This window comes from Sander vitreus, chromosome 4 (assembly GCF_031162955.1).
Source record: "Sander vitreus isolate 19-12246 chromosome 4, sanVit1, whole genome shotgun sequence".
In the NCBI taxonomy this organism is placed as follows: Eukaryota; Metazoa; Chordata; class Actinopteri; order Perciformes; family Percidae; genus Sander; species Sander vitreus.
Window position 1 is genome coordinate 19,515,226 of NC_135858.1, and position 27,977 is coordinate 19,543,202.

Genomic DNA, 27,977 nt, shown 5'->3' on the forward strand with positions numbered 1-27,977 from the left:
AATGAGTCATCAGCTGTTGGTATTGCAAATAAGATACATCGTCATGTAAAACACTATAGCGTGACAAATTAGAAAAATATGTTTGCCTTTTTATTTAATTCTAATATGTTGGTATTCAAAATCCTGAGAAAATACTGGTTTCTTTATTATAAGGAATTGATATACCCATTTATAAGCAATAGGTGGCAGCATAGCATCTAATAAAAAAAGTTAAACTCGCATTGTATGTTATTCAGCTTTCAAAGATACTAGACTCCATATGAGAAAATTATTCTGCCAAACTTTAACATATTTCTGTGCCGTCAAATCTCCCTGTAGAAAAAATTCTATTACACTCCTAAAAAGTTGAGTCACTTATAATCCAGTCTGTATTTGCATTGGTAATCCATAAAAGAAGAGTGATTTGACAATCTTGACCAACTGGATTTGAAGTAGATAGAAAGAGGTCATTTGAAAAATTGAATTTCCCTTATGGGATTAATAAAGTTCTTTTTTCATTTCCTTTGTGAACACAATATATATCTATACAATGAATGAAAACATACGTAAGAGTTTTAGCTGTATCAGAACTAGTCTGATACTTTGTCATTTATAGATTAAATGAATACAAGGCACTCGGTGAATTTCTCTGAGGCCAACCTCAAATCTATCTGGCATTAAGAGCTTTACAAAATGCATTTAAATGAAAAGCTGCCTCATGCTTGATGTCAGGTAACATACAGTAGGGCAAGGATCAGGTGTTTCTGATGAGTCATTCATGCAAAGCTGCTCATGTGAGTTAAGTAACTGCTGATGCAAGCAGCCACAGTGGATTAATAGTTTACAGAGTAACCAAAAGAAACATGTAGTCTAGAATAGAGGTCAGTTTTTCTATAACAAACATCTTCCTAAAGGCTTTTTCCTTCATGTGGTTAATGTGGCTCAGAGTTAGACACAATATGATAAATCTCTGTTACTGAGCCTGTGGATTTCTTCTTTAGCGTGTAAAGTGTTGAAGCTGCATCGTATTGCCTGTATTACATCTTTCTTTTATTTCAGAGAATGATTAAGTGCTGAGTAGCTTTCTGTTTCCCCTAATAGAGGGGAGTTCAATACTGGGCTGCTTGGACAGGACATATTAAGTGTGACTTGCAGGGAACAAGATCCAGAGCTCCAACTTAGAAGGGAATGCTCCAGATGAGCACATAGACATACTGTGTACTGTATATCATGTTGTACTGCATTTGTCCTTCTATTTTGGGTGTAATGGATTGGGTAAGCCCAGTCTCATCTGTTAAGACTCATTTATAAACAATTACAAACTGAAGATTACCAAGAAGTCAGCCCAAAATGCTGTTAACAACGCGTATTACAATTTTATTTTAGGCAATAGCTCTCTGCGTGGCCCTGAATATGAATGAGGATGAAAGGACAATGAATGAAGAGAACCCTTATCGAAAACGATTTTAGCAGTGGGGTATAAATCTAAACAAAAATCCTAGAGGGTTTTTGGTAACATTTAAGCTCCAGTCATTCTTGACTCTACAGTCACATGTAGCACCAAGGAGCACACGCCATACTTTACTGCACTACAAAATTATGACTTATTACCTTTACTGTAGAGCAATCAGTAACACTAATATCTCCTCTATTTTGACAAACAATAGTAAAATTACTAGTAATAACAATTCTGAAAACATGAAATGGAGGCAGGGAAAAGTAGAAGCAGAGAAAGAACAACTGGCATCGGAAATAAAAAATTAAAAAAATCGAACTGAAAAAAGCTACGGAGAAGAGAAAGCAAATCACACGAGGGCCTCTGCATCAGTTTGTCAAATTTTCCTGATTGGGTCTGGATAGGTGAGGCGTCTGTGGTGAAGCAGAGAGGAGGACAGAAGAAGTGGGCGGAGGTAAGCAGAGTAAAATAGGATGGATACCGTTGTCGGGCAGATGAGAGGCTTGTAGCAAATAAGAAAAAGAGAAGACAGAGACTGTAGTGTTTAGAGAGGTGAGGTGCAGACGTAAACAGGGTTTTAACACACTAATAAGATTGTGAGAAAAGTCGTCCTAAAGCTCCAAACAGAAATCTCAACAAGTGGATGTGACATCTAGCTGTTAAATCTGGATGGGACAAGATGGGATTGAGTTGATAACTTAAAAAAAAAAATAGTTTTCTGCTTCATGTGACTGCTGGACATCTTACTTACCTACGTACAGGAGGATGATAAACGGGGAACCTAATGGGGAAATAAAATGCAAATGAGTGGATCCATAGGCATCATCAAGACAATAAAGAAGTGCAATATTGGCCTCAGCTGAGATAGGCATTGAATGAATGTAGTAAAAATGGGGACCTAAAGATTAAAGACAAGTGCTGTAGTAATAATTGTTGGCAAAATATCCCATTTATATTGCCTTAGAATCTCACCCATGTATCACTGCCACTTTCAAGTTTTACATTTCATTACACACACACACACACACACACACACACACACACACACACACACACACACACACACACACCTAGAGACCACTAGGCCAGAATGGCTGATAAGGTGAGGAGGTATTTATGCTGGTTGTCTTGGACCCAGAAAAAAAGTTAAAACACACAATGAGAAAGGGCAAGAGAGAGAAAAAGGATTTACTGTTTCACCAGTACATGTTAACAGCTGTATCAGTTGGTCTCAATTCAGAGAGGGGAAGGATTCCGACAGCTGGTGTGTGTGTGTGTGTGTGTGTGTGTGTAATGTGTGTATGTGTTGGGAGGAACTGGGTGTGGAGCCTTGACCAAGGGCACAGGACAGAGAGAAGGGAGTGTGGTGACTGAAAATTCCCCAGACTCTGTCTTTAAAACAAAAGAAAACAATAGCCAAAATTTGATAAAAACTCCAAACGCCACAGTCGATCTTCCTTTCTTTTTTCATTGTTGATTATTGGTTAAACTTAAAACACCAGCATTTGTTCTACCTAAATGTGGCAGCCAACAAAGAGAGGGCAAATAAGAAGAAAAAAATCCCTCTGTCCACACTTAAACAACGTTTTTACATTTAAATTCTCAGTCATTATCATTGTGAATGTTGGTTGTTTCACTTGTTTATAATAAATATATTTGAACTCACACTGTTACGTTATTACAGTCTGGTAGTAATGTGGGCATAACGGGATTTTCTTGTTTTGTTTTGCCTGCTTACAAACATAATATAATATATGACAGTTGTGTGTAGGCATTATGTAGGGCTGCTAAAAATATGAATTAAAAAGAATTGTACTCAGTTTTTTACGAGCAGACAAAAAGATATTTAGTGAGATTAGGCTATAACAAGTTAAACATGACAGAAACACCGTAACAACTGGTATCTCCAAATACAATCAGTAACGCCATGTAATGTAAATCTCATCTAAAAGCTGAATCAGTTAAGCGCTTGTTTAAACTCTCAGCTCAGTGGCATAAGATAACAGAAAAGAGGAAACATATCTTTATCTATAACATAATCTGTCTTTATTTTAGTTTTTGTTGTTTTTAATATAGAGGGTGTCAATCAATCCGTAAAACAGGGACCGCCATCGTCAGACTATGTTGAAAAAAGAGGCAACCTAGATCTGGGGTTGTAAACAGTTTTATAATGAATACAACACAAGACGAAGGGACTGACAAAATAAAGAGACGGCAGGAGTGGAGAGGGAGGGGAGCAGAGAAAGTATGCTGAACTACTCAGCAACAGCCACTCAAGTCGTGACGTGTTCACGGTGCTTCCTGCAGCGCTTTAACCCGGTCCTAGAGACAGTATTTGAGCTTTCTATTCGCTACTTGGCGCTGTTGCTATGGGGCTGTGCATGTTGAGCCGTGCACGTTGCACCGTGCACGGAAAACAGTTTGTGTGTGCTGAGTTTGGGATTAGGGCAGAAAGTGTCAGGAGCGGGCTCAACAGCCCGCAACATGATGAAACGTGCTTTTATTTTGTTGTCACTTTTTGTTGTTGTTGTTGTGGTCGCCGTTGTTTACCTTATTAATGGTCGTCACCCGACACTGTAACTATAAAAGGATAACATGTACTGTCTGGCTTCTTGTCTAAAACAGTGACCTTGTTGAACTTTGCAGTTTTAATCTCAGATTTTATCACTATACATTTTATAAAAGAGTTTTATTGTAGGTGTGGTACTCAATGTAAGTTTATTTGACTTTAGGTTGACAATATAATCTCTCATGAGCTATTGTGTAGTCTATTGTGTATGTAAACGAACAACAATGAGTCAATACGTGCGACTTCTTCAACAACGCTTCAATATCCATCTATAAACACAATCATTGGTAGGTTTATAGTGACTTTATCGATTCTGTGGTGTCACAAAGCTGTGTTAGTGTGGACATTCTAAATAGACACAATAGGGACTAAAGTTGATGAATGTGAATTATATTATATTAAAACTGACATTGTAATAGGAACCTATTTCTCCCCCCCCCAATATCTGTTATAAACACCATATTCGATGTTGCTCAGTGGTGTTTTTGAGCGTTTTTATCAGCTATAATCTATCACAACATGGCTATGAAATAATTGTTTTGGAGTGATGTGTCATATCCTGTATTAATCGTGTAAAAAAAAAATGCAACCTTGTATCAGTGATTTCATCGGAGCCAAATAAATCAATAATAATTGATACAATAAAAATGATAACAAATCAGAAACAAAAACAGGCATTACAAGTTTTTGTTTTTTGTTTTTTTTTAATCACGGAAGAATGCTGCTGAATTGCATCACCAAAAGGGGGACAGTCTGCTGTTGGATCACACCCAGCACCGCTCAGCTCGCGCCACATACGCTCCATCGGCCGGGCGGTGTGTTTTGATATCTCGCGGAGCTGCAACAGAGCGCGCGGTATGAAATGAATGAGAATACGACACCATGTGTGCTTAGAGTCCGGTCTGCGGCATATTACAAACCTGAAAAGTAGGCTAAAAGACACGTGTCTTCCAGAATCACACTGGCCCGGTAGAAAAGTGTAGTTTCAAGGGGAGGACCGGTAAATATAGGTTATTATGTTTCCCCTCTCGTGGCTTATGGAGGGGGTGTGTGCAATGTCAGTCACTGACAAATTTAAGACAAGCGCCTGTAATCAAAAGTCTGTTGAAAACAAGCGGGTGGCAATACAATGAAAAGGCTACAAAAAAACAGAAAGAAATAAGCGCTAATTGATAATACGATGAAACAATTGGTGGAAAAATCGATTCAGCTTTTGTGTCCCGGAAACAAACAATTCTTCGACATTAGATATCCATGCATATATGTATATTTTTAGATTTTAGTTAGAGCCAACACTGTTTAATAAAACATGTTCTGATTCTGCTGGTGTTATCCCCAGCTAGAAATTGGTTGCCAAGCATTGCATCATTCCTTTCATGTGACTCCCATACGCCCCAAATTCGTCCTGGCCGTCTTATGACTGCATCACAATTGCTGCTCGTACAAACTATACAGGCTAGCGAGAGAACCAGCAGCTGAGACGACACCAGAACCCGCCTCAGTGCTGATAACGGGTCACCCTATTGGATGTCGTTAAGGAAAATATCTTAACTCCGCTCTTCTGATTGGTACGTTGAGACGTCAGTTCTCGCCCGGAGATAGGTTGTGATGGATCTACCTTCCCATGCATAGTTCGGTTGGCCTCTCTCTCAATATAAACACCGCCGGGAGTTTCCGAAGAATCACATTCAGCTGTCAAGACTGAACAATGGTTAACATGAGCTATCACCAATTTTTACTAAAATATCCACATTCGAGTTCAAGACAGTCGAGAAGGCGAGCGAATAAAAGAAAAAGGGTAAGTGATTGTTAATAGTTTGGCTACTAGTAAGCAGAGTTTTTTTTTTTCAGTCTTTCGGGGAGTAATGGCTACTTAACTTCAAGTGGTCTAACGTTAGTGTACTGGAAAGAAAAAAAAGCATGTTTTTGGCAGATATCCCAGTGCCATTTTTAGAATAACAGTTGTCTTAATCCATCACTATTTACATGGAGTTGTTTTTATGTGCTGTCTGCCTACTGTCTGACAAGTTGTCGAAGCTCGCACGGACATAAAAGTTTTTTTAGAAGGGGTTTGACCATTAAGTGTGCCAAACGTTTTACAGTTACTTTGTGTATTTTGTAGCTACGACATCCTATAGCCTACTTTTGTTTTTTTAATAAGTGTCATTTCATTTGAATAGAATAACAGATATTAGCCTATCCGTGTGACGTCTGACAGTTGTTGGCCCGTTAATCCAACGGAACGACTTTTATTTTTGACAGTTAGCTAGGCTATTTGTTTTTCACACTTTTAACAACCCCGTTTATTGTAAATGTTAAGCAGTCAATGCATTGATGTTTATATTGTTTTGTCTTCTTTTCTTTTTTTTCCAACCCACTCTTTTCCTCTCTTCGTACGTTTCCTTTTGTTTCGCCCATTCCTCCTGCTGGACTTACATTTCCATGACGTAATTGTCTGGCTTACAGTGACATGCAGCAGACTAAAGATGAAAAAATTACAATTTAGAATATAAAATAATTTTATGAGAAAATAATTTGTACGTTTTAATTTCAACGCTCACACAGAAAGTTTAATTTGAGATCAAGTTAAAGATTTCTTTATTCTCTATCATTTTTGTAATTCTTTTAATTCACGTCACTGCCAACGCTACATTTATGTTAGAATGTTGTTTTAATTTTTTTTTCTTCTATTTGCACATTAAAAAGGGGAAAAGCGGAACTCATTATTTAAATTAAATGCTTAGGTAACACGCTTTGTCTACAATGATCATAGTAATTATAATGGCTTTTGTTTAGTAATTTTTGGTTTGGACAGCTTTAAGTAATTAATAAAAGCAGAAGACGTGACTGTCAGGCCGTGAGAGATCAATATAAGGATCTACTCGTCGTTTAAATCCACTTGTTTATCGATCTCAACGTGTTTTGAGGACCGTAGAAGGCAGGGGGCGCAGTAGAGAACATTTTGGTCTTTGTTTACAAGAATGAAGTAACAGGAATTTTATTTACTCCATCCTTGCTGATCATTTCAACAATTATTGACGTTATTTCTTTTATCATTATTTCAATGTTTACTCATTTTCCAAAGCAGCAATAAATGTTTAATTTAGGACACATTTTGTCCCCTGACCAAGCTTGCTCTGGATTTGTGCCAATCATCACTTTGATTCTGAAATCTCAGCGAATTTCGGCGGAAAGAAGAAACATTTTTTAAGACTAACCATCCAAATGCTTTTCTTCTTTTTCTTTCAGAATTGTTGGGATAAGCTAGATCCAACAAATTGGCAGACTTGATTAACAGAGACTTTCTAAAAGGTAAATTCTCATATTTGACATTCTGAATGCTGCATGTTTGTGAAGTTAAGATTTTGATTTAATCCGTTTGTTCATTTGAATATTAACCTAATGAAATTATTCAACTACATATTTTTAATCTTCAAATTCATCTTAATCAGCAATTTTAGTGCAGTACCGTCATTTCCTCACTTAGTGTCACTGTTATTCTATTTCCCAATTAAGGGGAATTACACAATACACTGTACTTTGGTCTAGTTTTCTTTCTTATGGTGTAAATTATTATATAGATAAGGTCTTCTTGCAGTATTCTCAGTAATGATACACGCCATCCTTTATCACTGTACACCTACATACTAAAACTCATCCAGTTTGCAGAACAGTAAAAAACGAAGAAGGTGGAGTTTCAGTGACGTCAGTCATCTAACGTGCTGCACTCTTCCATTTATCTCCCTCGTTCTCCCAACCCTCCTGTGTCTGGCCACCCCTCCCTCAGGTCCAGTGTGAACCGTGTGGCCGAGTACCTGTGTGTTGCGACTGACTGGCGAGATGACTGCCGAGTGGCTACACCTGCCCCCGCCGTACACCCCTGGCGTGGGGCCGTTGTGTGGTGCAGAGCTGGAGGCGTGGTATGAGGACCTGCAGGATATTCTGGGCTCCGACACGGGAGGGGCAAAACTGGCACGTGCCCCCACGTGCACCGAGGTCAGTAGCTTGAAGAATGAAATGGCTATCACACCCACGTTGAGTGTGAGTGTTTTTTGTCCATTGTATTTTCGTTAATATTTCTCTCTTTTTTTTAGGTGCGTTTTACAGATTTGTGAAACAATTCCATTCACATACCAAGTGATGTGAAATGTACTCTGATATTTGACATGTTTTGGCAGGTGTTGACATTTCCGTTTTGCATTTGTAGAAAGAGCCAGAGTTTCTGGATGTTCTGGAGAGTTGTTCTCTGACGTGGCTGACGGACGGAGGCCAGACGAGGGGCGAGGGTGTCCAGAGGGCAACAGAGGGGATCCAAAACGCCCAGCCTCTGCATCACACCTCATCATCATCCTCCTCTTCCTCCTCCTCTTGTATGAGTCCAGTTGTTGCAGAAGAGCAGCGGGCGGTGGCTGACAGTGGGAGAAGTGGAGATAACTTGGCAGGAGGCGCCAGTGATCTGCTGCCTCCTGAGTTTTTCGAGTTGCTGAGTGAAGGAGGAGTGGGAATGGTGGATCCGAGCGGAGCGGTGATCAGCGGTGGCTATTATTACCACCACCATCAACACCACCAAGCTAATAATGTCCATCCTGCGTCTCCCTCAGCCAGCGAGGAGGAACTGCCCTGTGTCCCCGATTCCCCATCCTGCTCCTCCTCAGCCTCCCAGTCGCCATCTCAAAATTGTTCTTCTCCCTCCTCACCTGTCTCTTCTCCCTCTGCCTACCCGTCCTCTTGCCTGGGAAAACGCAAGAGGACCACCAGCGAGAGGGCCAACAGTGCCTTGTCCTCTTTTGCCTCCTCCACGCAGCACACATCCTCATCCTTGTCATCTGCCAAAAAGAGTCGCAAAGAAAGAGAGCAGGAGAACGAGAGGAAGGTACAGGAGCTGACGGAGCAGAACGAGCGCTTGAAAGCGGAGATTGAAAGGCTGGGAGAGGAGGTACAGAGGACACGTAGAGCTCTGATAGAGAGACTAGTCAACACCAGGAAATGAGGAAAAAAAATCAAAGACAGGATAAAAGTCAGGAATAAATGACAGGTCCGACAGAATTGGAATAAGCAGTGGTGGGGAAAGGCGTAATATGGTGGTCATGAAATGCCTCTTAGACAGAAAAGGATGGAAACCAAAGATATATTTTATAAGCAAGAGGATTTTTGGAAAACACAGAGCTTAAAATGGCCAGAAATAGGAAAGTGATGAAAGAGAAAAGGCATAGAGAGAAGGGGCCGCAACAGCAATGCGGCAAATAAAAAGACACAGCATGTATAAAGGAAAAGCAAGAACAGACAGCTCTAAGTGCAAATGGTTTTGATGAATGTTTGTCATTTAAAGAACACCTAAGTTGAATCAAACAGGATGGTAGAAATAACAGAATGAGCATTTGATGGTTTGTATGTTGGACAGAAAGGAACTTAATCCAGAGAGTGCATTTCATTGTCATCCGTTCCCACCATTTTGCAATAATTGTAACTCCTACGTTAAGGGCTGCAATTTGGCTAGCAGAGATTACTTGCACCAATTTGTGGAGAATTTAGGAGCTCAGGAAAAGTATGAAAGTGCCCAGTGCAGTGTGAGTATGCAGTATGAGGTTTTTTTTGGGAGATAATTCATAATCTTTCTTACTTTTTATAACCCATGGCTTGTGTGTATGTGTATTTTAGATACAGTAAGTGGGACCCGGCTATACTTTCGAAGCTGACCTTTTCTATCAATTCTATCAATATGGGAATATGTGGAAGAATTACCACACATTGTTTTACTCTGATTTACTATTTTTATATAACGCTGTAATATATCTATATACACACACAATACTGTATTGGCTTGTACTGTAAAATGCCAACATATCCAGTTATTTTCTCATTGCAGTCACATGAATTGTTAAATCGTAGAATAATACGCATGGCTTTTATCATTAAGGGCATCAAATACATGTATTTTACCATACCATTTATTTTATCCTTCATCGTAATCTCAAATTTGCAATAAAAAGAAAAAATGTGCCGTTTTTTGTGTCATGTATTGTTTATTTGTTTGCCTTTTTAATGTTCTGTGTATGAATGTTTTTTTTTTTTTAGGAAGGAAATCGGGTAAAATAGAGGTAATTAGAAAGAGGGAGAGTAAAGACAATTTTTAGCTGAACTTAATCAATTTATTTTCTGAATCCAAAAAAGGTATTTGTAGCAAATGGAATAAAACAATTTTCCAGAGGATATAAAAAACATCTTCAAATGCGCAACACACCTTCCTCACGCTGACTTTATCACAGGGAGAGTATAAAATCAGTTTCTTTTGGTGTAGGGATTTGGAAAAATCCCCCATTCTGTAGCTGTATTCATTTGACTCTCTTTGTGTGTTTTTATTTCCCCGTCGGCCTATCCCGCATTTCATTAGTCCTCAGTGCCAATACCACATTGTCTTAGATCCTGTCACGGCTTTGCCTTAAGCTAATACCCTCATCTCTCTCTTAGTGTACATCTTGTTCCCATTCTCCACAATCATACCTCAAACCATTCTACTCTACCCTTCCTCTCACTAACCTCCATCATTTTGCTTTCACTTTTTTTGTCTCATTTCCTCTTGCCCTTCTGAGGTGCCGGCTCAGAGCTCTTCCCCTCAGCCAGAGCCAGCTGTTTCTTAAGGTCCAACAGTTTGGCCACCTCTGCTGTGATCACGGCCTTCTCCGCCTTCTGGGCTTTGAGTGCTCGCACCTTTTCCCCCTGTGATAAAATGACAGGGTTTAATAGATTTCTTACGCCCGCTTTTTTCTTTGATGAAACACTTCAGCTTTTACGGATAAATAAAGATTGGCAGCTTTACTGTCAAGTAGTAAGGAATTAACTAAGGCGGCAATTTGTGAGTTTGTAAATATAAGCATCTGTCTGGGTTTGGAAATACCGGGAATTGGTTTACAAAAATGTAACCGCCGCATTTATAGTATTAAGTATAATGTAAAATGCAATTCAATTCAATCAATCAAACAAGTATGATCAATTGATCACAAACGTAAGCATTACCAGATCATTTCAAATAGAGAGATGCAAATGTTTTAAAATTAGCCGCTATTTATTTCAGCGGTTGGTTTGATTTTTGGAGTTCATTTTTGTTTCTTACGGAACATCTGTTTTGTTCCTGTTATGTGAAGATTAATTTAAGACCAAAAAAATGAAATTAAAATAATTGTATTGAAAAAATTTTTGATCTTATGACAGATGGATTCCAAAATGTCAAAAAATTGGGTGCACAGTTGATTGCTTAACAGTGTGTTGCCGCTAGCCAGCAATCTCACCTGCTCAGTCACAGCCTGTGTGAGCCGCTTAGCTTTTTCTGGGTCCACTCCGTTCGATGTCGCCACCTCAGCAGCGGCAGCAGGCACAGCGGCAGGCTGAGTGCTGCTAGCTCTCTGAGCTGTCGTCTGAGGGTGGAAACAGACAGATGAAGATGTTGAGGCCTTTTGACGGTTATTATTCCTAGAGACTGACTTCATTTCAGACAATAACACTCATCACTCAAAATGTCTACGAGAGTTTATGAGTCATGAGGTGTGAATGGATAGTAAATCACACTGGACACAGGGATGAGTACAACATTCTAAATCCGAGGATGTTAGATGAGCTGCTAGTGTTAGTGAAGGCAGTAATTCATATTGACACAGCATAACCAGTGCTGACTGAGTCTTCACAAACAAACACCGCTTGATACCTTTTTTTTGGGTGGTTCATCTTCAGGCTAGAGGCAGGCGGTTGAGGAGAAGGTTTAGAGAGGGATTAATTTCATCTATACGATGGCTGCGTTATACATAACCTAAACAGTGTGTTTTCTCTGCATCATGTTTAAAAGACAGATGCTGCAATTACGTACAAACTCTTATTCATGACAACAGTCAGACAGAGGCCTGTGAACGGTAATGCATTATCCATTCTTTCTCATTTCATTTTTTATAAATAGTCTACCTATATTAATACAAGACCTGACTGAACTCATGCACAGACCATTAGGCATCATAAACATCAAATACCTGCTGTCCACCGAATCTCTTCTTCAAAGCCTCAATCTGCTCCACCTCCAGTTTCTGGAACAACGGACTGACCTGGGAATAAAAGGGGTTGGCAAGGGGAACAAAAAAGGTAGAAATAATAAAAAATATTCATATATATATATATATATATATATATATATATATATATATATATATGAATATTTTAAAAGTTTGCGATTGTGGATCCAGCCCAAGGCCAGTGTAGCTTGAAAATTTCACCTGGAGGCTTTGTGCTCATCTTTGAATAAAGAGGATTATGCAAGTAAGTAAGTAGATAACTGTGTATGAATTTGGATCATTGGATCGCCATTCTTCAACGCAGCATTACGTGATTTGTTAGACAAGTTGTGTGCACATGAGCATTGCGTATGGTGCATTAGTGTGACATTACAATAGTGTCGTCTGCTGCTTGTGTCTGTAGACTTTAGTCATCAATCAGGATAGCCTTGGCGATCGAATGCAGCGTTGTCAGGCTGCTGCAGGCACAGGTCACCACAATTATGCCTGAAGGGACAAGAGGCCTGAGAGAAACTTGCTGTTCGAAGGCTGAGGCCTCGAAACACAGTCTAGGCTATTATCCTTAAGTGTGTGTATGTGTGTGTTCACACGACTACAATGTCCTCCAGGGTTTTGAAATATTGACAGACTGTTGCATCCTCATTGTATCACCCAGCGACAACATACAGGAGGTTCCACAGGTTTGTGTGTAGGAAATGTGTGTATACTTTCATCGGGTCATACTCACAGTGCCGATGCGGTGGCCGGCACTCAGGGAACATACAAAGGTGCCAGTGCCTTGCAACACGGTATTGACGCAAGACTGAGGGGCATTGAGTTGATCTCGGATGGTTTGGCTGACCGTTGGCATGTATGGCAGCAGCATCACTGACAGCAAGCAGGCGATATTCACAGACACTCCGGTGACTGTGCCCGCACGCTGCCTGAAGAGGAGAGACGGAGATCAGTCAGTCAGACAGATCATGAATCTAAATGTTTTGGTTAATCTAACAATGGACAGAAATGACTGCTCTTCCAAATGGCTGTTGATACAAATATTTCTTTCTTCTAAGAATTGTTTTTTATGAATTCAATATGTGCTAAATCACATTAAGACACACATTCAAAAGGTGAGTCTCTGTTTTAATATGAAATGATAATTTACTCATTTGCAATACAGATCTATCTACCTGGTATAAATCTAAAGAGGCACAGACTGTGTTGAGCTGGTCAAGGCCATCTCACCTTTCTGTGTCTCCTCCCTTGATCTTCTTCCAGGGTTCATTGACCTGGATGTACTGGTTACCATGGCGAGAGATGTTGAGGATGTGTCTCAGAGCGTCGCGGATTCTGGTGGAACATTTTACAGAAAATGTGATGATTGTGACATTGACCCAAAACACAGAATCTACTTCAGTAGAAGTCCAAAAATATCTACAAGCATGTTTTACATTTAGAGTCGAGATACATCTCAAGATGATATAATTTCAAATAATTTTAATAATATATAATATAATTTTCAAATTTGAATAATTTTAAATCCCTGAATTAAAATGAACAAAGACAAGCAGACATCTTAAAAGTAATTTCAATTAAATGGATATGCCACCATCAACCTTTTGAAAGGTATGAGTCAAATAGTCTTACTTGACTTTGTCCATGAGCTGGATGTACTGCTGCAGCTCCCAGCCCACCAGAGCCAGGAGCTTCTTATCTTCCTGCTGTAGCTCCATCGCAGGCACACAGCCCTCAAAGAACTTCGTGACAAACATGCCAGCTCTGGAAGAGAGAGGGAGAGTATTTTTTTTGATGAGACAGAGAAAAAAAAGTGGGGGTCAGAGAAAAGAAATGTGGGAATGGAGAGAGAAAGGCAGCGAGAGAAAAAGGGAAAGAGAAAGCAAAACGAGAGAAGGGCACTTTACTTGACTTGCTAATTGTTTATAAATTATAGATTGTGTTGCCAGATGTAATACAGTGCTCTGCTAGTGTAAACTAACACAACAGTGTGCTGCATCACAGCTCCTTCATCGCCTCTACATTGTAGTTGTGTCTGGAGCCAGTCACTTCTAAAATGAGCTTTATGTGTACATCAGGAAGATGTTCGTAGTGAGAATGTGTTTGTCATGTCTGATGCAACAGACTGTTCTATATTTTACGCATCTCTCCGTCTCTGAGGGAGGTCTGCCAAACCACTGTCAAATTTACAATGAACTGTGATTTTGATGTGTGCTCATAAACTTTGTGTGAGGTGCATTCTTAATTAGTTTGACTTTTTTTTCATCCTGGGAAAATAAAGAGCAATATTCTTACTGTCAGAATAACTGAATCATCCTAATCAATAAAGTCATATTTGCTGCTGGTAAATATTAAGTAAGGATTTACCCATTCCGGTTGGTCAAGCTGATTATTTGTGAAATTGTCAAAAGTCAACATTTCAACTGAACAGCGATTAGCTGGAACACAACAGCACAGAATTGTTTATGAATTTGAAAAAGTGGGCATAAGATGGACACATTGATGCTAATGATGTAGTGATTTTGTGACTGGATTCAGGCAAGGACAGAATTTCTTTTCTGAAGCAGAATACTTTCTACCTCCAACACCTTAGGCTGGATGCAATCTACAAGATATTTTTGAACCAATTAGGCATCAACGTTGCTGCCCGAGACCAATTTTGGAGATCAAGGTACTTTGAAAAAAAGCTGCTGAGAAAAATCTTTGATGTGGGATTTAACCCTGATCTTTTAAAAATCATTTGAGGCGATGTAATTGGGGCTAAATTACGCCATCCCAAACAAATTTAGAAAACTAGGGTGAGCCTCTTGTAATAGTTACTGCTCTAACAGACGTTTTTTTTTCAATGAGTACAACTATCTGAAAACTTTGTTGTTAATTAGACTGGATTACAGTTTTGCGGCGTATTTACTTTTTAAATAACACTTATGTACAAAATGTGAGCAACTTGAGGTGGATTGCCCCATTTTATATTTCACTGGTGACTAACCTCGCCTGATCAAAACAATTAAAATATAAAAAGGAACAGTAACACATTAAAAGTCAGATGGCTGGGAATAAGTAGCATGAGGATACTGGTGTAGGGTTAACTTTGTCACATAAATCAATCACATATAGAACGCAGGAATTCATTTTAAAACACATGACTATCACTGACCTGTTGATGAAGTTGCCCAAGTTGTTGAGCAGCTCAGAGTTGTTCTTCAGAGCCATGTCAGCCCAGGAGAAGGCTGAATCCTGTCCCTCCGGACGCACATACAGGAGGTAGAACCGCCACACGTCAGACGGGATGCCCGTGTCCTTGGCCATGTCTCCAAACACACCCACACCACGGCTCTTAGAGAACTTAGTGTCCTCGTAATTCAGATACTCTGTAGGGAAGTGACAGTGTAAATTAATGTCAGAGCTGAACTTTAATTTCCAGTGTAAATGTGATCATTCATGACGTTCATGTTATATAACTGCCAAACAGAGTGAATGTGCCATTACAGTGTTTTGAAAACAATTTTTAGATCTGGTGAAATCAGTCAGTCAATCTAAATAACTGCTTACCAGTGGCAATAAGGTGGCTGACCAGAGTGTAGTTGTCCTGAGCTCCCAGTAGGGAGCAGGGAAACACCACACTGTGGAAGGGCACATTGTCTTTGGCCATGAAGTTGTACAGCTCCACCTAGTGGCAGAGACACAACATTGCACTGTGAGGATGACATCATATTAGATCATCATGAGATCATCCAGTTCAAAGAGGACTTATCAGCTCCCAAACCCCCCTCTCTCTCTCTCTCTCTCTCTCTCTCTCTCTCTCTCTCTCTCTCTCTCTCTCTCACGTACAGTATATCTCATTTCTCACTGTATCTCTCTTTCTCTCATCACACACACTCCATTCTGGGGTTTCAGGTGGAAAGAGATGAGATTAGTCAGTGAGAAAGATATGTTGCATTTTTATTTTAGCTATACAGTAGGGGTGTACTGAATGACTTTTTTATTTTTATTTATTTTTACATTCAAAGCTTCTGTGGGGTTTTTTTCAAATTAATTTGAATGTCTGTCGTCATATTTTATGACGTCATCACCCTAAAAACAACAACGACTAAACGACTTAAAGGCAGGGTTAGTAACTATTTCCAATGTACACTTTTTTATATATTGCTTAAAATGGTCTTTACACCCGACAGCAAAACATAACTTGGGGGAACTTGCAGTTAAATAAATTCATGTAAATGAACAAGCTAGCTTATTAGTATGCGTTTGGCACTCTGAGAAGCGTGAAAGCTTTAAATATCATACGGTAAGTACACACAAAATGTCAAGTAATTCCCCTTTTCTAAGTACAGCTGACCAACAACAAAAAAGAAAAACCTATGGTAAACTGATCGGGCCGAGACTTTTATCTCAGAGGGGAGGAATCTGGAAGTGGATGGCAACCACAAAGTACAAAGAGCTGATCATCGCCTACACATTATACTGTGGGTACAAAACTGATGTGCATTTTAATCATAATCAAAGAAGTTATGTCTTCCTCTAATTCACATTGGGGTTATATGGGGCTAGGAATTACACTGTTTTAATGGAGAGTGCAAAAGCAAACCAGATGGGGCAATGAAAAAAGCAATCAGACCCATTCTGTGTTGTAAAGAGGATAAAATCTGTGCCAAGCTCGTGCATCAGTACTCTGCTCGGCTCATAAATTCTGACATGTGTGTTGGGGGGAGGAGCTAGAGTGGGGTGGGTTACCTGATGAGGATTCTTCCACCACTTTTCCCATTTGTCGGTGTAGTTGGCTGTAATGGACAGATAACCAATGGGGGCGTCAAACCACACATAGAACACCTGCAGAGGCAGCAAGATAGAGAGAGAGACTGTGTGACAAAAATTAATTCTGGATCACGAGAATCATACTAAAAAAAAAAGACAAAGATTAGGAGGAACAAAACAATTGTGTTTGGAGAACAGTTTTGCAGGTGTGTACTAAAAAAAGTGGTCAGTTGCACAACATGTTTAGACATAGACTAGAGAGTATCCCAGTGTGCTATTAGAGAGCACTGCAGTATCTTCAGTCACTGCAGCACTTCTAAACTGCTAATAAAGTGCATAGTCATTTGCAATGTTTAATTAGGAACCTGACCTTAGATATTTAGTGTTTGCATTCATTACCTTCTCAGCAGGTAATTTAGCTGAGCAGTAGGGCTATATTATACTTCAATAACAGAGAAAGGGGTATGTGCACATTTTCAACTGTATAATAAACTATAAACAATCAAATAGCAAGAATTGGTGTGTTCAAAATAATCTTTACTCGAGGTGACAAGAGCAGACCTTCTCTTTAAAGTCAGGATGAGGTACTGGCGTTCCCCACCGCAGGTCCCTGGTGATGCAGCGAGATTTGAGTCCATCTCTCAGCCAGGAGCGAGTGATCTGTTTGGCATTTGCTGTCCAGTCTCCTGTGCTAGTTGACTTTTCCAGCCACTGTTCCAACTGAGGCTCTAGCTGCATGAGAAAGAGCAAAAATGAAAATGCTGGGGGGAAAAAACAACCAAATCCCTTAACTCCTAAACCACAGCTCCAGAAAGAGTAAACATGTTTATATGATACAATTACCACAGGGATAACTGCCTTTTACAAGATGTCTGACTTCTGAATTCTACCTTACACTTGCTGTTTGTACATTCTAGACAGGCTAACTCTGTCTTGATCCCTGTGAGCAAAAAAGCATAGTCTAAACTGCAGAATCCACAGCCCAGGCCGTTACAACGCATTGTAAAAGGCATACCTTTGGCAGGTCCAAGAAAAGATGTTTGGAGGAGCGGACGACTGGAGTCTGCCTGCAGACCTTACACTGGGGTTCCTGAAGGGGACAGCCGTCAAAAATGATTGAATAGAAATGGTATCATTGCTGCCATTCTCTTTCTAATAGTCAATTAATGGCAATAATCATGATGATCATCCCCCTCTTGCATCTTCCATCATCATCAACATGCTCCTTCCAACTCACCCTGAGCTCCACAGCATTGATGAGCCGCCCACACTTGTCACACTGGTCACCACGAGCTTCTGGGTAGCTGCAGTGGGGACAGATGCCTTCTACGAAGCGGTCGGCCAAGAAGCGCTGGCAGTTTTCACAACGCAGTTGCTCCACCGTGTCTTCAATTAGGAAACCGTGCTTGTGGATTCTCCAGAAAATATCCTGGGCGATCCTGAAAGGATAACAGAGGACAAAGATAGTTTAGAGATACTTAGGGGGTTGTGCCTGGGATGCAAGGAGAACATTTTTGTCTTTTGACCCGTATTAAAAGGTGTATGAACACACTGACAAATGTGTTATTTGGGAACTAATGAGTCATTAAACTCTGAGCCCATTTAGTTTTTCCAACTCAGATTGATACTACTCTTGTCTGTTGGCTAAGAAATTATGTAAACTTTATGGATCAATATAGCAGTATAGAAAATACTAGAAAAAGAAGATGAAGAGAAGAGAGTTAGTGTTATTGGTTTGGTCAAATAAAACATGAAGTAAAACGGTAGGAAAAAAAACAAAGCTGACGGTAATCTTTGGGGTTGGATTTGTAAATCTAAAATGTAAGGTCCAACATTCAAAGCACTTCTCAGTCAAAAGTCTATAATCCGTGGGCTGAACATGGTTCTGGTGCATGGTGTTTGATGCCTTTTATGTTTTATTTATCAAAGCAAAAGGCCACAAAACAAGAGTTTTTATCTTTGTAATCCTTTTCTATGTACAAGTTTAAGGATTAAAGTCTCATCTTTACTGAAGAAAAATGCCTCTCTTTTGTATCCCTTTTCCACGTGTAAGCACTGTAGGTAAACCCCAAAAAAAAAAAAAAACATCTTTCCACATCTTATTTAAACACCTACACAAACAAAAAATAATCTGACACCTTTTCCATACAAACAACGATCAAGACATCACACCCACTCCCTTGTTTTGATTGTTTCAATAATTCCTCAGAGCAACAATCCATAACTTTGAAGCAATTCATTTCACCTCAAGGCTCTATTTACCTCATCAATATTATTAAATAGATAACTTTACCTCAGAATGTCCAATTTATTTTTCCTAGATCGACTCTGCCAATTCCTTTCTGCTGACTTTTTAAAAAGGTTGTGAAAAGTGATACTGTTTCCTGAATAAATACATTACTATAATAGGCTATTACAATGAAGTGGAGGCTCACCTGACTGTCTGAATCGACTTTTACACACAACCCTCAGCTTAGTTAAAGCTACATTGTGTAAGAATTTCTCCCATCTAGCGGTGAAATTGTATATGACAACCAACTGAATATTACTTTCTAGCCCTTCCTCCTACTGTGGCTGAAACCCGAAATTAGCTCTCTCCATCGTTTATACGCAGCTGTTTCTAGCCACTCCAATATTAACTTTGGTGTTGTTGCTTTGCCTGTCGCGTTGTCGTTTTTAATTCTCTTTTTCGCTTCCCTGGCGAGTAATCTCCCCCTGGCATTCGTCACGGTGCCACTAGGTGTAAAAGGGCGAAATGCGGAGGTATGTCCCTCTTTGGTTAATGATAAGATGGAGGCGCTACATGGCTGCCGTCATTCGAGCGAGTGGCTCGTATGTATTCTGAATGATTCTGAATGTCAGATTCTACGCTTACGAGAATACTTTGATTAGTTGGTGGAAGTAATTACACATGAATGAGCACATATTTGTGAAAGGACAAAGGGTTTTTTGCTAAGAATCAAAAAATTACACAATGTAGGTTTAACGTGTGTTGTACCAGTGTGTTTGACTAATTCATAGATGGCAGGTGTCACACATGAGAGCTGTAGAGCCAGACACATTCCTGCTTAACTATAGAATTGAAACAACTTTAATAGGATTTCATTTTTTATTTGGTAAACCGCTGAAACGTAAGCAATAACCTACATTCTACAATCATGCTCAATAATCCCTGAGATTGAGTATAATTTATGCTTGAGAGGGATAGACATCCACACCAGTATCTACTGCAAGATTATAGTAATCCTATGTTGCGTAATTGTATAGTAATCATATGGAAACGTGTTTGCACTTTCATACCAAAGCCTACCAGTATCCGAACCACACAACCCAGGGTCTTGAAGCGAGCTCCGGATTATTACTTGAGATCTCCCCATTTAGCTTCATCTTTATCTTTGTTGTTTACCCTTGATTATGATGAAAGGAACAGTCCTGTCTTTTAATTTTTCACACAACCTTAGATTACATTTCTACAAATGGGCCAACTACAGCCTTCTTCCCTGCTTTTACTTACTCCGTCTGCTTCTCGGTGGTGGTTCTGCCAATAAAAAAGTCAAAGTCAATCTGGAACCACTTGTAGATGTTGGAATGAATGGCATGGTACTTGTCGCAGATCTGCTGTGGTGTCAGACCCTCCTCTCTGGCCTTGTTCTCTGTAGCTGTGCCATACTCATCTGTGCCACATACAAACAGCAAGTTCCAGCCTCGCAGACGGCCATACCTTAGAGGAGAAGACGCATGGAGTCAGTACAGTAACACATAAGAGGGATGACAGGTGAGAGAGTGGGATGTAGAGGGGGAAAAAAAGAAATGGAGAATGAAATGAAAAAATATAAGGAGCAAAAGAGAGATGACAATAAAATGTTACAGAGTGAAAAACAGTGATCGTAAGTGAAGAAGAAAGAGCAGGATAAAGTGAAGTGAAAAATGTGTGGGGAAGATTATGATAGACAGGTTTCATTGTAATGTTGAGAAGGCCTTTAAAATGAAATACAGGACTGCATGTGCCTGTACATTATATATGCGCAAGATTGTGTATGCTCTTATTTAAATGTTTTTAAAAATTAGTTTGGTACAGAGGTCAATATTTTTCTTAGGATTATTAGTATTTTGTTGCCACCTAGTATGTAAACAGAAGGAAGGAAGTACACAATTAAATTCCTACCTGGAGAAGACATCAGCGCTGAGGACGCAGCCAATGATGTTGCCCAGGTGGGGGACGTTGTTGACATAAGGCAAGGCACTGGTTACAAGGAGGTTTCGCTTGCCCTCATGTGGCAGACTGCAAACAAACAGATCTGGGGTTTAATCTTCATATCTCATATTTCCTCAAGAGTTGTCTACATCCTCAGGGTCAAATGTATACATGTTGCAGCTCAACTCCCTCTACTTGTCTGCTGTTGGATTGTTCACTTGACAAATGCACTTTTCAGGAGTTTAAAAAATACTCCGGTCTCACAGGAAGATGATGTTAGGTGATGTGAGCCCAACATTATCATTTAACATCCTAAACTGCAATATATACACACTCATTGCAAGTCAATCTGAATAAGAGTATCTGCTTAATGTCTAGAATGGGAAACAACACTTTTAATTACTTACATGGGGTGCTGTCTGTCTGTAGCCAATGGGCAGGAGTTCAAGCCTTTACTCCAGGTGAGAGCAGCTGCCTCCATTTCCTCTTCTGAAACCGCACGCTCATCTTCCACGCCCTAACAAACATTTAGATATAGAGAATCATTAATTGGGAATTAAACCAAAACCAACATGTAAGGGTAGAAATCTCGACGAGTAGATATTTGTATTTTAATCCTGCGGTTTCATTAACTTTAATTTTTTATTAATTTTTATAATTATAACTGTGGCCAAAAACAAATTGTACTTTTGAGTATTTCCATGACCTATAAATCATTTCCAATCTTAGCAATTTTGATCAACAAAAGTATATTTCCATTGAAAACAGGGACAAAAACTAGCCGTTCCTTTAACAATTAGCTTTGGGGACTCACAAAGACTGAACATCAAAATTAGCTCCATTATAACATGACATTAACATGACATTTAAAAAAAAAGAAGCACTGCAGTACACGCACAAAGTTGGTCTTGTGTTTAGTGTAATTGTATGAACTATTTTTCAATAACTGTTATGGCTCTCAAGGAGGTTGCTCAAGTTCACAAATCTATGATGATCTGTCAAAAGAACCAGCTGTATGGAGTAGGTGATTTCCCTTTCTAGCAGGGCCACTCCTTATCAAGAGGCCATCTCACTAAACTACCATATCGAAAAAATAAAAACTCTTCAGTTGTTGTGTTTTTTTTTTTGTTTTTTTTTTGTTTTTTAAATTGTATCACCAACTCCCACCTGACCATTTATACCTTTAACCTAAAGCTCGGAGCTACAGCATTTAACAATCTGAGATACACACTTCCTGAAAGGGAGGCGTGAGTGCTGCTGCTAAAATCTGATTGACACTTGTTGAAATCCTCCCATGCTTACACAAGAAAGAGAACAGAGGATAAAGAAATAGTGATGTAATTACATGCTGCATGTTCTATATCCTAACACGGGTGTTAATTTAGCTTTCATAGAGCCGGGTTAACTCTCACACGGAGACTCCATCTGCTTTACAGGAGAGCCCTGCTTAGTTCAAGTGAGGGGAATTCAAGCCTTGCAACCCTTTGAATGCTTTAACTTTCTTTTCTAACAGGTAAAAAAGCTACGGTGAAGTAAAGACAGAAAATTTGGGAAAGGAAACTTATATCTTGCGAGGTGTTGTTTGTGCATCTATAGCTCAAAGAACAGAAAAGAAAGACATTTTCTTGGAAAGTGTAGTTAGGCACTGGAGCACCTCTGAATGCTTTCTGTTCAGTAAGAATGCTTTAATTCTAAGAGTTATCCTGATGATCTGGCTGATACCTCAGCAGGGTTGCTGTTGCATGGCTGTGTGTCTCTACTTTGGCTGCTCTGAGGGGCAGGCTGCCTCTGCATGTAGCTCTTCATGCCCTGCAGGCCTTTTCCCTGCAGCACTTTCTGAGCAGCAGACTCGCAACTGTGCAGAACAGCCCCACGGTCAAACCAAGCCTTCACAGACATGCGTTCGCCTGTAAAATGGTAGGGGAGAGAATGAATAAGAAAAAAAGGGTAAAGGTTGCAGTAAGGAATGTTATGACATAGAACAATTAAATATAAATAAGACATTTGAAAATAAAATAGGAAGGAAAGTAAAATGGAAAACATGAAAGAAAATTGTTTTTAAAAAAATAAGGAAGAAGTTGAGGTATTTAAAAAAAAAAAGATAAATTAGTTCATGGATGGACAATGTATGCATGGTCAATAAAAAAAGAAATGTAAAGTTTATTGGTACTTACAAGCTAGTGAGGAGTCAGATAAAACAGGGTACAGCGCAGCCCACAAAACAACATCAGCAACTGAAACTGCTTCCTGAAACACAGAACAGTTCAATGATTATTATTATTATTATTTATGAAACATAATTTAAGCAAATAACACACACTTCTTGCCATGTGTCCTATCTGTCATCCCATCGGAAACCTAAATGCTATTTTCAGTATGATTGTTTTGTGCGCTTGCATCTCACTAAAAATGGACATGTACTGCCTCACTGTGTGTGCTTACCACTGTTTTTCTTTAGCTTTACACAGGGTTCCTCCAAGCCATGCCAATCACCAAGAGACTTAACAAAAACATATTTCTGTACACATGAAATATATGACAGACGCAGATGACTTGTTGCCAAAGGGGCTGAAAATACCATAGAGAACTGATCCCCCACCCCCACCCACCTACACTCAGGCACATCTGCAACATGAGGGAGCTCCTCCCCAGATGAATCTTTTTTTAACTTAAAAATGCATCACTAGCTCAGCATCAGCAGCTGAAAAAAGAAAAGACGAAAAAGAAATGTTGCCGGAGGAGCCTGATGTGGCACAGAGGAGATGCTCGGTTTAGCTCAGCTGAGCTTCCACAGAGGCATCATGAACTTTTGACTTAATATATATTATATAGCCTGAAACAGCTTTGTTTGAGTAAGCATGTTGGTCTTTGTCTTCTGCCACTCTCACACTATGCATGGCAACTAAATGGGCATTGAAAAATTTGAAGTGCAGTAGCTAGATGTTGACGCTGTACCCCAGTTAAATATGGCGTGTTCCCCTTGATCAAGCTTTGCTCCAAGTAGTTTAGGGGTCCTTGGAGGACCTTGGACACCTCTGATCCTTTTCCATGCAGCACTGCCATGTGAAAGGCCTGTAACAGTGCAGGCTGCACACATAAGACAAAACAGAGATTCATTAAAATTGATTGAATGACATTTAGATCAAGCAGTAAACCAAAGAAGTGTGGCTGAGGTTAAACAATTCATTTTCTTAAACCCTACAGAGCATGCTGATAGATTTCTTCAGTACACTGTTCTTTTGAAAGCATGAGCCTTTGTCATTTAGCTGCGTGGATTTATGTCCCTGCTGGCAACATATTGAGTTGCAGTGAGAGGATTCTGCACAAGGGAATGTACAAAAGCATGGACTGAAAATAGTTTGCTTCTCAAAAACATTTTGTGACTTGTACAACAGATTACCAGCAAACTGAAATGTCTGTTTTTATGTAGAGCTTACCTGAAGATCTGTGGCCTCCCATTCAAGCCACTGATTGCAACACTCACTGGAGTCTTGTCCACCTATTTCAAACAGGTACCTAGGGGGTTAAAAAGTGGGAAACAGAAGGTAGTCCTGTCAAAGAGTGACATCGTACTTGGTTTCAAAAAGAATTCCCTCTTATATGTACCCAACAAACACACCCAAAATATAAATGTGCTCCATCTTCGGGAGTTAGGTTACAGTGTGCCTCTAAATGTTATTGCCATGTAATCATTGTCAAAGTAAAGCATTTCACTGATTCCGCCCTTATTTTATAGTATAACCGTTGCATTTATTAATCAGAACATTACCAGATCTGTCCGATTCATCACCAATTACACATATCCTTGAAATTCCATAACTGCAAATAAAATATGAAAAACATTGCTTTGGCTGATGACAAGGTGAAAGGATCAATTCACCCAAATTACAAAAAACGATTTTCTCATTTACCTCTAGTTGAAGATAGTTTTGATTTTATTTGCCCAGGTTTTGCAATATCCACCTCAAATTACATTTGTGGGGACTCTCAGCATTAAAACCTGATCAGTTACAGCCAACGCTATCTGCATGACTAGATAATGATTGAGACAAGTGAAAATATAATTCTGTTTTTGAACTGACCCTATAGGATTATGAGCCTCTATATTCATGCCAACTTGGCATTGGCATTCATAAATGACCAAGCAGAACGGAGTATAGTCTACTGACCGGCAGATGGCATTGGAGCTGAAAAGGTGCAGCCCACTAGGCAGGAGCAGGGCTGGCAATGCTGGACGGCTAAGGAAGGGCACCACTCTCTCTGAAACAAAGAAGAAAAAAAGAAATCACAATGTGTGTTTGGGTAACGGCCAAAAAAATACACACAACAGCAGACACGATTGTTATGCTGATGAGCATGTTTCTAGACTAGTTGGACTTGATTCTTCCCCTGGTTTAAACATGTTGATACAAACTGTAAACACTCTTTCTAATGGGGTTTCTTTAGAGAGAGGGAGAGAGACAGCAGACAAATCTACATCCATTAGATCAAATTTATTTCAACACTTTGTGGGCAGAGATTATATTTGAATCCATCGCTGCATCTTCAAGGAAAACTAAGAACACAAGACTCCTCAGATGCTTCAAGGACAATCCTGCGATCGAATTCTCAGCCTCAATACGTATTAGTTACTAGAATAACCTTTGAAGAACACAAAACATCACTTGGAAGGTCAAGGATTTGATCTTCGTAATCTGGAATTGATCACCACATGAGACATTCTGATAATACATTTTCACTGGTGTCTTCACTTCAACAATACAATCTGATATGTTATGGCAGAGGATGCCATACTGTGTTACATTTTGTATTACATTCACACTGAGGCTGCATGCCACATGGTCCTGGTTATTCATCTCTGTGATCCAGCTCCTACAGAGGACTAGCACACATCTGGGACTGGAGCAAGTGAAGACTCTCTCGCATGCCCGAGACAATCACAACATAAACCCAAAGCTGGGATGTATTACCATTTTATTAGAATCTAATTCCTTTACACAGCAGCATCTAGATTAGGGACACAGATCTGATATACTGATATTGGGCCGATACTGACTTAAATGACATGACAATAAGGCCGATCAATTCAATTAAATTCCATGTTTATATACTATATACAGTACATTATATACTGGAACTTGAATTTCTGTTTTGACCAATTTGTTGCTGCATTTAAAAGGTTTACACTTAAATTGAAGTTAATTTTGAAGATTGTTTACCAAGTTGCTGGTCCATGATTTATTATTTTAATAATAAATAACAATTCAGTAAACTTATATCTATGTATTTTTTTAACATTTTGTTTTGCAAAGTTAGGAAAGATCTTGCCTTTAGACATTTAAGAATAATCCCAGGCTTATTAATTAAACACTGGTATCTATCTGATCGGTACTCGGTATCGCCGATACCCTAAAGCCCAGGTATCGGTATGTATTGGGATTGAAAAAGTCAGATCATACATACACACATATATATATATATATATATATATATATATATATATATATATATATATATATATATATAGTGCATTCCTAATCTAGATAATGTTCCACAAGACAATGCATCTAGTGAGAAATACCCTAAGTCGCATTAGTACCCTAAGTTGTAGCAGCAATGAGCACCAAACCAAAGTTAGCCTAGTGAGGACTACTTGCACCAAAATAGCTCTCTTTGGAAAACATTTTTTTACTGTGAGTTTAGTCACAATATCATAAATGATCCACCATCTTAAGGAGGGATTCGGAGGTTAAAATCAATATCGGGATCAACATACAGGATTGGACTAGATTTTGGCCATGTTGGCCTTGTTTCCTCTCTCTGTAAATAAGCCAGCCTCTTTATTATTTGGTCCTTCATTATCTATTCATGTTTTTTTGCTGGGTCAGGAGTAACTGTATAACGCTATATGCCAGAACAGATGTTGAACTGAAACTGTTGGCAGGTTCAAGTCAGCCTAATTTAAAAAGATATTTTCTATTTCCAACAGGACTGTCAGATTGACTAAAGAAAATGATTATAATATGGTGCAGTGATAAAAGTTAAGCATTGCACAAAACACTATAAGTATCTTCACTATTTGAGGCTATTTTAATACTCAGTCAATTTGTGTAATCATTTAATTGCAAGTCAACTTGTAATCAAATGCAGTGTTCAGAAGGTAAAGTGGTACACCTTTTTGAACTAGCTTGGACCTGACTGAAATGAACAGTGAATGAATCCATGTTTAATTTCCTAGATTGACTTTCGTGTAATCATCTAAAAGCAACTATGTATTATTGGTTAACCATAGTATATAACAATATTAACCTACATCGCCACATAATTCGTGTCAAGGTACAAAATATTTGATTGTGTCGGTCTTACACAACCCTTCAACTTTACAATGTAACCCTTTTCAAGTAAACCCGGACTGTTCCAGTCATGAAAGGTGTATACTGTACAACATCTGTAGGTATGCACAGCTAAACAAAAGCTACATGACTAACAAACAGCACTATACAACACAAACAAAGCAGCGATGTAACGTTACAGTAAGTGTTTTCGAGCTGCTTCTCAGACGTAAACTCAGCTAAAACTTGACAACGCCACATATAATTAGATAAACGTTAGTTATCATCAGTAACCAATCTAATTAGAGTCACAGTCTAATGTTAAGCTAGCCATGTTTTCTTACCTTCGTGGTTGACATACTGGACGTCACACTGAACTCCAGTCACTTCTAACGCAGCTAACACCTTCAGGCAGTGCGGGTTGCCTTCACTGACGAAGAGCTTCATCTGGCCGTTGATAGCTAACGTTACTCCGCTATATTATGATTGAGGACTGGTTTTAATAGTGACACTATTTACTTAAAAACAAGACAAGTAGCGGCTGGTAGTAACTTTGCCGGGTGAGTGTGGTCCACACACGCTGATGCAAGAAGTAATGACCCTTTTACAAATGGCGGAGATGTAGTTTTGGAGTCGTGTTTGT

The 27,977-nt window shown here is 39.3% G+C and overlaps 2 protein-coding genes across 3 annotated transcripts; one reads left to right on the plus strand and one right to left on the minus strand.

Annotated features, from left to right (window-relative positions):
* Positions 1–5,642: 5,642 nt before the first annotated feature.
* On the plus strand, positions 5,643–9,009 carry ddit3 (DNA-damage-inducible transcript 3). Its single transcript, XM_078248902.1, has 4 exons — positions 5,643–5,802; positions 7,254–7,316; positions 7,792–8,000; positions 8,212–9,009. Exons 3-4 carry the CDS (start codon positions 7,845–7,847, stop codon positions 8,992–8,994), a joined length of 939 nt encoding a protein of 312 aa, XP_078105028.1. The 5' UTR covers positions 5,643–5,802; positions 7,254–7,316; positions 7,792–7,844; the 3' UTR covers positions 8,995–9,009.
* Positions 9,010–10,131: 1,122 nt separating this feature from the next.
* On the minus strand, positions 10,132–27,935 carry mars1 (methionyl-tRNA synthetase 1). 2 transcript variants are annotated; one of them, XM_078248894.1, is made up of 22 exons: positions 27,679–27,935; positions 25,172–25,262; positions 24,440–24,518; positions 23,958–24,089; positions 23,177–23,249; positions 22,725–22,909; positions 21,410–21,519; positions 20,973–21,089; positions 20,322–20,528; positions 18,045–18,246; positions 17,823–17,897; positions 17,369–17,539; positions 16,787–16,882; positions 15,605–15,722; positions 15,210–15,423; positions 13,685–13,816; positions 13,283–13,387; positions 12,786–12,981; positions 12,020–12,091; positions 11,704–11,730; positions 11,291–11,416; positions 10,132–10,721 (listed from the first exon to the last, which is right to left on the minus strand). In XM_078248894.1, the coding sequence occupies exons 1-22, from the start codon at positions 27,779–27,781 to the stop codon at positions 10,572–10,574; spliced, it is 2,781 nt and encodes a 926-aa protein (XP_078105020.1). In that variant the 5' UTR covers positions 27,782–27,935; the 3' UTR covers positions 10,132–10,571. The 2 variants fall into 2 exon arrangements, with proteins under 2 accessions (XP_078105020.1, XP_078105021.1); XM_078248895.1 differs by lacking the exon at positions 11,704–11,730.
* Positions 27,936–27,977: the final 42 nt, after the last annotated feature.